Raw genomic sequence first — 15,094 nt, 5'->3', positions numbered from 1 at the left:
TAATGTAGCTTCAGTGACATTTTATTTTATTTATTTATTTTTAATTTAAATTCAGTTAGCCAACATACATCATTAGTTTCAGATACAGTGTTCAGTAATTCATCAGTTGTGTATAACACCCAGTGCGCATCATATCACATGCCCTCCTTAATTTCTGTCAAGTAGTTATTCCAACCCCCATACACTGCCCCCCACCAATCCTCAGTTTTTTTCCTAGTGCTAAGAGTCATGGTTTTTCTCCTCTCTGATGACTTCCCATTCAGCTTTCCCTCCCTTTCTCTATGATCCTCTGCACTGTGTCTTATATTCCATATATGAGTGAAACTATATAATTGTCATTCACTGATTGACTTATTTTGCTCAGCATAATACCCTCCAGTTCCATCCACATCAAAGTAAATGGTAAGTATTCATCCTTTCTGATGGCTGAGTAACATTATCGTATATATGAACATCTTCTTTATCCATTCATATGTTGAAGGACATCTCTGCTCCTTCCACAGTTTGGCTATTGTGGACATTGCTGCTATGAATCCAGTGACATTTTAGTTTTCAGAATGCTTTCAATGCATTCTGGTCTGCTTTGTTCTTCCTGCTGTTGCAGCTCCCATTTGGTCCCTACTTGTGGCACTTATGGGGACAGAAAGTACTTCCTTGGGCCTTCCAGTGTCAGGAGGTAGTGATGGGAGATGCCAGGCCTGTAGGATGGAGAACATTTCACCTGGCCTGTTCTTTGGTCAAATAGTGCCAGTGTGCTTTCTGCTCAGGCTCTGCTTTTGCAGGAAGAGAGTGCCTCCTGAGGCTGTCTTCTGTCACAGAGGGAAGTTCAGGCGGTATCACTTCTGGGTTATTCTTTGCCACTGGGTGGAGAGGGCCAGAAGATAGGAGCAGTCTCCTACTGCTGTGTGGAAGGCTGGGACAGCCTGGGCTTGGGTTGCCTTCTGCTTTTGGGTGGAGGCTAGGAGGTATCCTGTTAGCAATTTTTTTTTTTTTTTGGCAGGTACTCTTTCAAATTTTTATTTAAATTCAATTTAATTAACATATAATGTAGTATTGGTTTCTGGAGTAGAATTCAGTGATTTTTCACTTACATACAACACCCAGTGCTCATCACAACTGACCTGCTTAATGCTCATCACCCATTTAACCCATTTCTTCCCCTCCCACACCCTCGCCCCAGAACCCTCAGTTTGCTTTTAACTTTCTTCTCTGTGTTCTCACAATGTCCTGTATTGGTATTAATAACATCACTTATTAATTACTGGCTTTTTTATTCAGGCAGATACTATGACCCCAACATTCAAACATAGTGCCTAATATGTTATAGGCACATAATAACTGAGAAATGAATGGATGGTGAAATTTGATATTATGCAAAGGAGGCTGAAAACAGGAAACCATTATAAACTTCTGAATTGAGTTATGACATGATGAGAGTTGTGTTCTAAGAAGATTATACCATTACCATAGATGCAGTGAGAAATGTACTCCTCTTTCAGCACAATAACTACCTTCTTCCTCTTGGAAGACTTCCATGATAATCAGTGTTTTTCATGCAGTTAAACACAATTATATAGTTTGGGCAGTGAAACCCATAGATATATAAATCTGTGAAGGTACCGAATTAATGAAAAACAGTGAACTCTCATCCAGTTTTATTCCCAGTGAGAGTGCTAATTATGTAAGTGAACAATGTCATATCACATATGACAATAGAACTCAGAAGCCCAGGAAGCTGTGCCAGACCTCTGAAGCAACTGGCCCAGAATAGTCAGGACTGGTCAATGACCACCAACTTTCCTATTTTTGCCACTACTTCCAAATCAGGACCAATCAGAGAAAGCCAAGTATGTTCTTGAACCCATCAGGTAGTATGCTTTGCTTGTAGGTATTTCACCTTCGTCTTCCCTATGCCAACAATTTCCAATCCGAGCATGTCTGATGCCCTTCCTTTTTTTTCTTACTATAAGCTTTCCCACTCCCTGCCTGCTTCTGCATCTTTGCCAAACATAGGAGATGATGACTGACTCCCTTGGCACAGCAAACTCTGAACAAAAGAGTCTCTGTTCTCATTTCTTCATTTCTTTCTACACCAGAAACAAAATGGTCCATGGGAAGCTGACCTAAGGTAGTTAGGGTTGACTATAACAAACACCATCCTGAGCAACGGGGACAGTCTAGACAACTGAGGAAGCGACTTTATCTCAGTTGCCTTACGTATTTCAGTAGAGTTGGTTGTAAAAAGTTCTAGTGCATAAATCTTAACTCAGTTGTCACAGATCCAAATCATAATTCCAAATATGTCAATAGAATAAATCAGGGAAAGCATTCTTTTATTAACTGCTATCCAATGTTTCATCCCCTGGAAGTTCTGCCTTTTGGTTGGTGTTAAGTTCTGTTGATTTGTCAATTAATATGCTTTCAGATTTTTTTCTTTCTTCTCTGTCACATTATCACTTACCCTTGCCCATGTTTTCATGATCTCATAACAGGCAATCATCTAAGTGATCCTTGTGAGCCTCTTTCCACTTTAAATCATTTCGTACGCTAAGTTTACGCTAATCTTCCCCTAACTTCCATCATTAATAATTTCCTCAAGAACGTAACTCTATCTGTAAACTTCTTTTGAAGAATTTATGTATTTATTTTAGTGAAGGAGGGGCAAAGGGAGAGGAAGAGAGAGAGAAACTCAAGCAGACTCCAGGCCACGTGTGGCACCAGATGCAGGGCTCGATCTCATGACACTGAGATCACAATCTGAGCAGAAACAAAGAGTTGAATGCTTAACCGACTACACCACCCAGGCACCCATATCTGCAAGCTTGAATTGGCATTTGTGCCCTTCATCACATGGCTTCCTTAACTAAACTAGCACCTGTGTCCTCCTGCTCTCCTCCATGTTCTGGACTCCTCTCCATGTCATGTTTATTCCACATTTGTGTCTTTGGTTGTTCTGTGGCTTGATCTGCAATGCCTTCTTCGTTCCTTTCTGTGTATCCCCACTTAAACTACTCTCTAACTCTGACTTTGTCTCTCAGTAGTCTAATCTCTTATACTACATCCTTCCATAGTAAACTTGCTCATGCTGTGAACTTAGTTTTTCTGTAAGATTCTAGACTGGAGTTGACCATAAGTGAAGCTGTAGGAGATTTGGGAGGCAGAGACTAAAGCAGCAGTCATTATACTTGGAAAGTTGTCATTGGTTAGAGGCAGTGTAGACAGATGCTAAGATGCCAGCAGTTTCCAGTTCATACCTGCACTTCTCCACTCTGCTTTTAGCTCTCCTTCCTAACTGCCTGCCCTATTGACTAATAGTAGCCCCAGGCCCACCACCAGCTGGTTTGCTGTAAGCTCCTAGAGGCAGTGGCCCCAAAGAGCTGACAATTCTCCACAGCAGATACAACAGCCTCCTTTACAGTATTGGTCAAGCCAAACATGCCTCACTCCAAGATTCACTTGTGATTTAGGAACAGAATACTGGAATCCTTTCTCATGTACCCACTAGCATCTCAGACCTGGCCATATACTGTCTGATCTTTTTCTTCCACATTCTCACTGAATTCTTGTAACTTTGGGGGCCAAAAATCTGATTTTATGTTTTTTTTTTAAAGATTTTGTTTATTTATTTGATGGACAGAGATCACAAGTAGGCAGAGAGGCAGGCATAGAGAAAGAGGACGAAGCAGGCTCCCTGCTAAAGCAGAGAACCCAATGGGGGGCTCAATCCCAGGACCCTGGGACCATGACCCGAGCTGAAGGCAGAGGCTTTAATCCACTGAGCCACCCAGACACCCCGATTTTATGTTTTCAAACATGCTTCCTTACTTAACTAGTTCATGGTATAGATACTACGTTCTCAATTTTGATATTTTAAAGGAAACTAATCATTTAAAAAAATTCGAAACAGTTTTTTACTTTCATGTACCTTACCAGTGCAGTTGAGAGCCAAGACTATGCCATAGATTTACAAAAGTCAACGTATCAACTTGAAAGCCAAGAATTTAACTGTTCTGTTTGTGTATCTGCTCTAGCCCAGGGAGAGTTTATATGGATAGTTATTGCCATTACCTCAATGTTGAAGGCAGAGTGCTGGAAAACTGACTGTAAGATGATCAGAACCTTGGTTTGGTATCTCAAATATTATCTTGATACACAGGAATAAAATTTAAACTTTTCATGGAGTGAGTGGAGTGTGTGTCCTTTCAGGAATGCTGGTTTTTTTTTGCAAGTAGGCTTTTGGTAAAAATTGGTTAGTGGCCAACATGAAACTGCATTTTCTGGGAAGGAATGTAAGTTTATATGTTCTGTGTTCTTAAGAGCAGATCTATATACTTAGATATCAACTGGAAAAAAAGAGCAGAAGGTAGGTTTGCAATTCTCTTGCAAAAATGAGGTGATCTGACCACCTTTCTTGCCTGAATAGATGATCACTATAATCCTTGTCTTCTAACAAAAAAAAAGAGTGTTTTTTTTTTAAGAGAAAGGAATGTTTTATTTTCTGTATCTTCATCATCATTTTCTTTCTATAGAGAAAGAGCAATTGTTAGAGATGACTATACTGACTTCTGACTCATACAGGCTTCAGATCTCCCAGTACCCCAGACTCTTGAAATCAGTTTTTAATTGAAACTGGGAGAGACATTTTATATGTTTGGAAGGTATAATTTCCCATACTCTATAAACTTGTAGTTAGGTAAGTCATTAACCCAGAGAGCAGAGCTTTGAGAGTCTTGAAAATGAAGGAAAAATAACATTCAGTGCTGAGTTCTGCAGAGTTAGAGAATCGTGGCTCTCCTTATATTCCTTTGGGTAAAAAAGGCCCATCAAACAGTGGTGCTGTTTGTACAAAATTGCACATGTAATTAATGCCCCTTAATAAATGGCAAATTGTATGTAATATATTTTTTACCATGAAAGAATGCCAAAAAGAGGGCCCATCTCTTCATACAAGTCTTGGGTAAGCTTAAGAAGGTTAATGGATTGGTGATTTATATAACAGAGGAAGGAAGCAAGACTCTACTCACAAGAAAATGATTTATATAAACTTCCTAGAAAAGGATTCCGTGTTATTGTTTCATGAGCAAAGACTGATTTTTAGGTTACTAACTTGGAGAGAGAGACTACATTTCTTTTTCTTCATTTCCATTTTAAAATTTCTGGTGTTTATAGGTATTGTGGAATTCATTCATTTATTTATTCTCTTTTCCTTAGCAAATGTCACCTCTAATATAGGAAATTATGTGTTTTAATTTTTTTAAAAAAGATTTTATTTATTTATTTGACAGAGATCGCAAGTAGGTAGAGAGGCAGGCAGAGAGAGAGGAGGAAGCAGGGCCCCACTGAGCAGAGACCCCAATGTGGTGCTCGATCCCAGGACCCCAAGATCATGACCTGAGCCGAAGGCAGAGGCCTCAACCCACTGAGCCACCCAGGTGCCCCAGAAATTATGTGTTTTATTTTAGAGAAGAATATAATTGTTTGAAAAGTAACTTACTTAAAAGTATCATGACATGAAAAATATAGAATTATAAAATTATGGTTCTGAATATGATGAACTCTTACAATCTGAGATTTCCAGAGGAAAGATTCTTCCAATATTTTTTAATATGAAAGTTTTAGGATATGTCCCTATTGATTTTCTAAATGTTCATAATATTTTATTCCTTCCATTTCTATTTTTATTAAGCAATTATTTTCAAAACCTAGAGACAAACACCTTTGCTTACATAACATATTTATTTTTATAATGCATGAAAAATCACACATATGATGTATAAAACTTTAGGATATATTATCATATCATTTCTGCAGACTTAAACCTCACAGTAATGTCCCAATTGCTCTGTGACAGCTAGATGAGAAATGCATAATTTTTATATGATTAAAAATGATTTGCCATCTTGATAATATAGAGCTCTTCTACCTGTTGTATCTTCTTAAAAAAATTCATTTATTTTCAGGGAGGGAGAGAGAGAGATAGTGCAGGGGGGAGGGGCAGAGGGAGAGAATCTCAAGCTGACTTCCTGGTGAGCGCGGAGTCCAAAGCAGGGCTCCATCCCAGGACCCTGAGATCATGACCTGAGCTGAGATCAAGAGTCAGTGGCTTAACCAACTGAGCCACATAGGTGCCCCTCAAGCACTGCATCTTTTAAAAAGGATTCTATCTTGGTTTACAGTAATTAAAAAATTCCTCTTATATTTTTAGCTGGATTTAAATGTGAAAGTTTGAGACTGGGGGTGGAGACTAATGTTTTTAGAAGATCTTGATTCTACCAATACTGTATTATATTGAGTTGTGTCAAAACAGATCAAAGAAAGTGGAGAGATAGATAATCCCCTGTAAATATAATGATAAAATTATCTGTAAATATAAATGAGAACTGAATGTTCAAACTATTTGTGTTCATATAATACAGATATTAGAACCATCACCATTTTCTCCATGAATAAACAGCAGGTTTTATTATTGTTCTTCTTACCCAAATTATCTAGGCTATTTTTAATCTTCCACTTTAATCTTCTAGGGTAGGCATGGTCATACAGGAGGTATACATACACACTGCCAAGTGAATATTCCAGCTTTATTCTACTGCCAAGATACGATTTGTAACAAACCTGCTGATATGATTTTGCATTCTCTGCAGAAATCACTCTGTGGTAAACCAGTTTTTTGGCCACAGCAGTATCCCCTGCTAAGAGCTAAATAAGCCATAGTATTGAGAAGCCAGGCTGGAATTTAGCTGTTTAATTGTTTTCATGTGTTTGCATTAGCATGGGTATGAACACTGAGTAGTCAACATAGGAAGACTGGAGTTAGAATCCTGGTCTTGTTCTCATAGAGCTAAAGCTAAAATGTCCCCTAAGCCTCTGTTTCTCAGGGAAATATATTCAATTACTTTTGAAGGAAAGTAAAGTTATTTTAAGGAAAGACACTCTCTAGTCCAGTTATACTTCCACTTCCTTCTCTTTTCTCTTGGCATTTCCTAGAACCTTGCAAGAATCCAAGTAAATTAAAGCTAAACTTTTACTATCAAAAAACAGCTTTCAGAGCTACTCATGTGACATGCACTTTATATTCTTGTGTCTATCTCCCAAATCTACTTTATGAGGTAAGGATATTATACCATATACTGTTTTTCAAACAGCTTTATTGGGGTATGATCAATAATCAAAGAACTGCATGTATTTAATACATGTAATTCAGTGGGTTTGAATACCTAAACACTTGTGCAAGCATTGCTACAATCACAGTAACAAAGGCTCAGAGAGAAGGAATTTGCTAAAGATCCCAGAGATAATATGTGAGCCAGTAGGGATTTGAACACTGGTCTTTCTGACTTCAAAATTTATGCACCTTTCATTGCAATGCTGCCAAGTTATATTTTCACCTGGGCTGATGTTTATGTATTGGCATAGACTCGCTAGAGTTGTTAACATGGAAGACCTAGGTTTTCTCCATCGAAAATTAAGACATACAAACACACTTATGAAACACAACCTTTGGAATTGGGCTGTCCAAAAAATCCAGAGTGTGTTCATTCAATTCAAGCAAAAGACACTTTACTCAGACATAGAGATAAGGAAATTCACACTGTCTAATTATGTCTTTTCCTCAGTTGTAAAGGTACATGGGGCATTGTGTGAGTAGCAGGGGTGAATCAAGAAGGCTTGCTTTCCCAAATTGCCACAGAATCACACATCATACTTTGTGTGATGGATGGGTCATTCTTTCTAGGGGATATGATATCATCTTATTAATACCTTTTTAAAGCAGGAGTGAGTTATATACATGTGTATATATGGTATTAGATGTATTAAAGTGCTTATTACACTTTATTTTCATATATTTGTCTTTCTCCTAATTATGTGCTTATGGTAATATGTGCTGACATTTGGAGGTGTTGGAATCACTGAAAATATAATCTTTCTAAAGTTTCCAGCATGTTAACATACCATGTGAGGGGTTAAAGTCAAATTGAAAAAAAAAAAAAAACAAACCTGATTCCTTTCCAATAAAAAAAATAACAATTTTCACTTGGACAATTTGGTCACTGTAAAAGATGTTTTGAAAAAAATATATAAAAATGAGTTTTAGCACCACAAGCCAGATGACTTCTGCCGTTATTTGGTGTATTGATAAAGCTATTTAAAAGAAAACCTTATGAATGGTGCTGCATGTGTGAAAAATGAACGGAGAAATAAATGTTTGATATTTTGTACTATTCATTGTAGAGGAATTAAGGTGTGTGATAGCAACATAGTCTAGCATTTCACAGGTGAAGAATAACAAAACAATTGTATTCATATATAGACATTTTCAAGAAAAAAGAAGCTTTCCTTTTAAAGTATATACTGAAACCCTAATTTCATATAGTAATCAGGATTGTAGTTCCACAGTTTTGAAGTCATGGTTAAAAACAAACAAACAAACAAACAAACTCCCCAAATACTGGCTACCAAGTGTTAAATGACTTCCCTTCCCTCTAGCCCTAATTGGGATCCTATTTCAATGGCTGATGGTTTATTTTACTTCTTGCTTAAAAATAGCTAGACAAAGAGACCTTACAGAACAAAGCCTAAAGGTATTATTATGTAGCAGATTGTATTTTTGAAAAAAATGGTTGTAAAATAACTCCCTAGCCTCATGCACTTTCAGAACCCATAAAAATTCTAATTCTAAAAAAAAAAAAAAAGTCTAATTCTCTCCCTTCCCTTGAATTTGGGTTGGATTGCAATTACTTGACTAACAGGATGCAGTTGAAGTGACTTTGCTTGATACAAACTAAGAACACACGAGAAGCTTCTATTTGGTTCTCATGGGATGATTGTTCAGGATGAAGTCAGATCATGTAAACTGACCAATCCCTGTGCTACCCCCCCCCCCACTTCCAGATGTGTTGTGAGGAAATCCAAATTAGCTACATGCAGAGAACAGAGAGAAATATTGAATCTGCATGGAGAGAGATCTATGTCCAGCCATCTCAGTTGTTCCACCTCTGAATTGTTCCAGTCCAGCTACTGGGTACTGTATGCAAATGAGTGAGTGTGCCAGAACCATGAGCCGATCCCTTTCTGAATTCCTGACCCATTATCATGAAAGTAATAAAATGATTGTTGTTGTCTTAAGCAACTACATTTTGGGGTGATTTATTATGCAGCAATAGATAATTGGAGCAGAATTTGATGCAGAAATGGAGTGCTGACATGATAAAAACGTAATGTGGACAGAATCCTTTAGGAAGAGACTGTTAAGTGAAATCCTGAAGCACCTAGGGAGGATGTTACTGAAAGCTGGAAGGAAGTCAAGGAGAGTGTTAGCAAAAGCCTAAAGGGCTTCAAGAAGCCTGTCTGTGAGGACTTAAAGCAAAGTGAGGAAAACATAATTGGAAGCTGAAGAAAAGGGAATCCTTGTTCCCTTTGTTATGTACTGGCAGCAAGTTTAGTGAAACTCTTGCCTATGTGAATGTGGAACATAGACTGTGTGGCTGATGAACTCAATGATCTGGTATTTCTTGCTGCCTAAACTACAATGAAAATGGACTGATGAACTAATGAACTAATTATTTAGTTTTGAAGGGAATTCACAGAAAATTCAAAGGATTCAGAGCGGTCTTTTTAGAGAGCAAATTGTTCTCAAATTTAAAAGGGCTTTAAGGGCTGTCCGGGTGGTTCAGTTGATTGTGTCCAACTCATGATTTTGGCTCAGGTCATGATCTCACGGTCCTGGGATTGAACCCTGTGTTGGGCTCTATGATGGGTGTGGAGCCTGCTTAAGGTTCTCTCTCTCCCTCTCCTCTCCCCTCCCCCAATCTCTTTCTCTCTCTTAAAAAAGAGGAAAAAAAAGAGAGAGAGATAATTTAGGGTAAAGATCTAAGGGATAGAAGATATGGCTATTCTTTCTAAGACCCCAGAAAGTTCTAAGGCATCATATAACACATACAATACCTGAGAGGCCTCAAGCAAGAACCACCCAGATGAGGCTTCCCTAAATCTTTGGCCCATAGAAACCATGGGAAATAACAAATTGATTGCTATTTTAAGCCATTTCAATTTGGAGTGATTTTTTTCTTTGTCAAAATAGACAACGAGGACATATTCAAAAGATAAGAATAGTGTATAAATAATAGGTACTTATTTTTTTTTAAGATTTTTGTTTATTTGTTTGACAGAGATCACAAGCAGGCAGAGAGGCAGGCAGAGATAGAGAGGGGGAAGCAGGCTCCCCACCGAGCAGAGAGCCCAATGCGGGGCTTGGTCCCAGGACCCCAAGATCATGACCTGAGCCGAAGGCAGAGGCCTCAACCCACTGAGCCACCCAGGTGCCCCAATAAGTACTCATTTTTAATTTAAATTGTAATTTTTAAAAATGAGTTTGCCACTGGGAAGTAGGGCAAACATATTCAGGTATGTGGATATTAAATAAATGTAAGATGTCTTATTTTACTTCAGAAATAAAAAGTTGGAGCAAAAATAAAAACATATTTAAAGTTTAAATCATATTTTTTAAGTGTTGAATCATATATTCATTCTTTTCTTTATTCCTTCATCATTAAATCAGAATCGAAATCTTTTAGGCCAGGGAATTGCCTTTCACACTATGGGTGTTGCAATATCTGACACCCTTTTCAGAAAGACAAGTGTTATAGACAGGGAGCCCATGAAAGTTCATTTTAATTAAGCACTTAATTTTCACCCAGAAGTGAAAGTTTCCACAGGTAAGTAAAGTTTCTCACCATGTGGACTTTCACAATGACTTGTTGAGAAAACAGATTCTAACTTTCACATAAAACTTAAATTGTGATTCTACATAAAATTAAAAATGAAAGGTGACTGACATTTTGCCTTTAATTGATGATAGATAAATATTGATTTAAATATAGCAATTTAGGGGCACTGGGATGGCTCTGTTGGTTAAGTGTCTGCCTTTGGCTCAGGTCATGATCCCAGGGTCCTGGGATGGAGCCCCATATCAGGCTTCCTGCTTGGCCAGGAGTTTGCTTCTCCCTCTGCCTGACTTTCCTGGCTTGTGGTCTCTCTCTCTCTCACTCTCTCTATCTCAATAAATAAATAAATAAATAAATAAAGCAATTTAAAGAAATTCTACTGATGAAATTCATATGGAGTGTGTAGTTGAACTTTGCAAAGGGATAATGTCGTAGGACATCATAATATTCCAAATTTTCTATAAGCTTCTTTTTTCTTCCCCAACCCTCCCCACCTCACCTTCCTTCTTTCCTCCTTCCTCTCTTTTTTCTCCTTCCTTCTTCTGTGACTTTGTTTTTTAGAGATTTTATTTATTTAATCATCAGAGAGAAAGCACACACACAAGCAGGTGGAGCAGAGGCAGAGGGAGAAGCAGGTTCCCCGCTGAGCAAGGAGCAGGATGCAGGACTGGATCACAGGACCCTGGGATCATGACCTGAGCCAAAGGCCGATGCTTAAATGATGGAGCCACCCAGGTATCACCCTCCATCTGTGATTATAAAGATAATTTTTTAAATGATAGGTCAAAATTGTTTCTTTTTTCTTTGGTCCCCTTTTCATTTGTATCTATATAATGTGTTTAGCCTATTTGCTTGTTTATTTAAGGAGAAAACCCTTCACTATGTTAAAAATGGGTGACCTAGGTAATTATTCCTGACTTCAGGTAGTTCACAGTTTATTATAGTAGAAAGTCATGTACTGAGCTCATCACAGTATCCTCAGATACTTAAATACAAGTAAAATGAGTGATGTGCTTGAGACCACAGAGAAGAGAGTGATTAATATTTTGGAGTGAAAGTGTGGTTTAAGCAGTGATATGCTAGATTTGACTTGTACTGATGTGGGGATAAGTTTTGTGGTAGAGATGTATTTTGAACTGAGCTTTAAAAGAAGGTAGAAGGTAGGTAGGTAAGTAGGTAGAAGGGTTTTTTTTGACAGGTTACAAGGGAGAACGGCTGGGGAAGGGCACCAGGTGATAATCATGGCAACTATTTACTGGGCATTAGCTATGGGCTAGGTATTTGCTCAGTCAGCACTTACATACACTATCATAATCCATCCTTGAAAGGTCCTGCGCGGTAGATCTTACCAACAGCATTATACATAGAAAATGGAGGCTTTGGGATTTGAAATCATGTCTGTCATCTGAAAGGTTTACCATTGCACTTGACTGCCTCATAAATAAATAAGTGGATATGGGGAAGTTTTGGGGAGTAGACTAAGTTTAAGAAAACAGAGTATTTGAGGTGCCTGGATGGCTCAGTGGGTTAAGCCTCTGCCTTTGGCTCGGGTCATGGTCTCAGTGTCCTGGGATCGAGCCCTGCATCGCGCTCTCTGCTCCGCGGGGAGCCTGCTTCCCCCCTCTCTCTGCCTGCCTCTCTGCCCACTTGTGATCTCTGTCTGTCAAATGAATAAATAAAATCTTAAAAAAAAAAAAAGAAAACAGAGTATTTCTCTTATCACCATTTTGCATAGCCTGCTACTTTCTGAAATTATATATAAACTCCTCTGGCTGGAACAAACTCATTCTCTAGGCAAACTCACTGATAAATCCTCAATATTATAGAATCTGTTGGCCCTTTAAGATATTTTGTATTAAGATATTATATTCAGAATATTGAATTCCAAGAGAGCGGTGAGTGATAAGGTTGACATAGCTAACACGTAAAGTCGGTTGAAGTTGTGACCTGCCTAGTGTTTTGGACTGGCAAATTTGAGTGGACTGCAAGGGGAAGGCATTAGACAAAGTCAACTGCCAGAGACAGACTGAGAGAAGACTTTCGCAGCATATATAACCAATAAAGAGATTAATACGTAGAATACACAAGGAACTTCTGCAAAGCAACAAGGATAAGACAGGAAAGCCAACCTAAGTGGGCACAATGCACAAATAAGCAATTCCCAGAAAGAGAAATCTCAAATGACCAGTGACTATGTAAAGAGATGCAAAAATGCTCCTTGCAGATCCTGCGCTAGAGGAGAAGCAGGCAGGTAACTTTGTCTTCCTCCTGTGACTCTCCCAGCAGGTTCTCTCTGGGCACAAACTCTTAAGGAAAAACTGATAGCACCGGTTGCAGAAGAGGCAGTCATCCCAAACAATAAGATCACTGTAGTGGGTATTGGACAAGTTGGTATGGCGTGTTCCATCAGCATTCTGGAAAAGTCCCTGGCTGATGAACTTGCCCTTGTGGATGTTTTGGAAGATAAACTTGAAGGAGAAATGATGGATCTGCAACATGGGAGCTTATTTCTTCAGACACCTAAAATTGTGGCAGATAAAGATTACTCTGACTGCCAATTGATTGTGGTGGTGACTGGGGGAGTCCGCCAGCAGGAGGGAGAGAGCCGGCTCAATCTGGTGCAGAGGAATGTTAATGTCTTCAAATTCATTATTCCGCAGATAGTCAAGTACAGTCCTGACTGCATCATAATTGTGATTTCTAATCCAGTGGATATTCTCACATATGTTACCTGCAAACTAAGTGGACTACCCAAGAACTGTGTGTTTGGAAGTGGGTGTAATTTGGATTCTGCTAGATTTTGCTATTTTAAGGCTGAAAAACTTGGCATTCATCCCAGCAGCTGCCATGAACGTATTTTGGGAGAACATGGTGATTCAAGTGTGGCTGTGTGGAGTGGAGTGACTATGGCAGGCGTTTCTCTTCAGGAACTGAATCCAGAATTGGGAACAGACGACAGTGAAAATTGGAAGGAAGTGCATAAGATGGTGGTGGAAAGTGCCTACGAAGTCATCAGGCTAAAAGGATATACCAACTGGGCTATTGGGTTGAGTGTGACTGATCTCCTTGAATCCATGTTGGAAAATCTATCCAGGATTCATCCAGTGTCAACAGTGGTGAAGGGGATATATGGCATTCAGAATGAAGTCTTCCTGAACTTTCTGTGTAATCTGAACACTCGGGGCTTAACCAGTGTGATTAACCAGAAGCAGAAGAATGATGAGGTTGCCCAGCTCAAGAAAAGTGCAGGTACCCTGTGGGATGTCCAGAAAGACGTAAAAGATCTGTGAATTCTGGCTTTAAGGCTGTAGAAATTTAAAACTACAGTGTAATTAACTGTGAGCCTTTAGTTTTTCATCCATATACAAGGATCATAGTTTGCTCTTATCTTCCTAAATATGTGAATCTGGGCTCACAGAATCAAAGCCGATGCTTGGTTTAATGCTCGCAATATGAGCCCTTAAACAAATAAAATTAACTATTGTCGTGTGCTTAAAAAAAAAAAAAAGAGATGCAAAACTTTACTAGAAATCCCCCCCTCCAAATGCAAATTAAATAACCTAGCCTTCAGCATCTCAGAAAAGTATGTCACAATTTTGGTTAAACTAATACTTGGTGCGTATATTATTGTGATTATGTGAACATTATTCATATCTATGATTATATATCATTTGATTTATGGCTTTTAAAAACATTTATTAAGGCATGATAAATAATACAAGGACACATTTAAAGTAGAAAATTTGATAAGATGTTACATAAGTTTACACTGGTGAAACCATCACCATAATCAAGATAATGGACATACCCATCACCCTGAAAATTTCCTGTGTCCCTTTGGCATCTTTCTGTACTGCCATCACCTGATAGACAAACACTGATACGCCTTTTGTTGTAAAGATTAGTTTTCATTTTTAAGAATTTTGCATAATCAAATCATGGAGCATTAGTCTTTTTCTATCTAGCTTCTTTCACTTATTTTGAGATTTTACAATTATTTTGAGAGTCATTCATGTTGTTGCAAATAATAGCAGTTTATTTTTATTGCTAAATTTATTCCATTGTATGGATATACTACCATTTATTTATCAATTCAATTATTACTGGGTGTTTGGATCATTTCTAGTTTTTGGTTATTACAAATAAAAATGTTGTGAACATTCATGTCTGAATCTTTGTATGGTCATATGTTTCATTTCTCTTGGCTGGTTACCTAGGGGTGGAATGGTTGTATTATATGGCAGGCAGATGTTTGACTTTTTTTTTTTTTTAAGATTTTATTTATTTGACACAGAGAGAGAGAGATCACAGTAGGCAGAGAGTCAGGCAGACAGAGAGGGGGAAGCAGGCTCCCTGCCAAGCGGAGAGCC

General features: G+C 38.3%; 1 protein-coding gene across 1 annotated transcript; it reads left to right on the top strand.

Moving 5' to 3' along the window:
* Positions 1-13,033: 13,033 nt before the first annotated feature.
* LOC308339133 (L-lactate dehydrogenase B chain-like) lies at positions 13,034-14,014 on the top strand (the record flags this gene model as incomplete). The annotated part of the gene is made up of 1 exon (XM_080797581.1): positions 13,034-14,014. Exon 1 carries the CDS (start codon positions 13,118-13,120, stop codon positions 14,012-14,014), a length of 897 nt encoding a protein of 298 aa, XP_080653707.1. The 5' UTR covers positions 13,034-13,117.
* Between the last annotated feature and the right edge of the window lie 1,080 nt (positions 14,015-15,094).

Source organism: Martes martes, assembly GCF_963455335.1.
Source record: "Martes martes genome assembly, chromosome: 2".
Classification (NCBI taxonomy): Eukaryota; Metazoa; Chordata; class Mammalia; order Carnivora; family Mustelidae; genus Martes; species Martes martes.
This window is presented reverse-complemented; position numbering and strand designations above follow the sequence as displayed.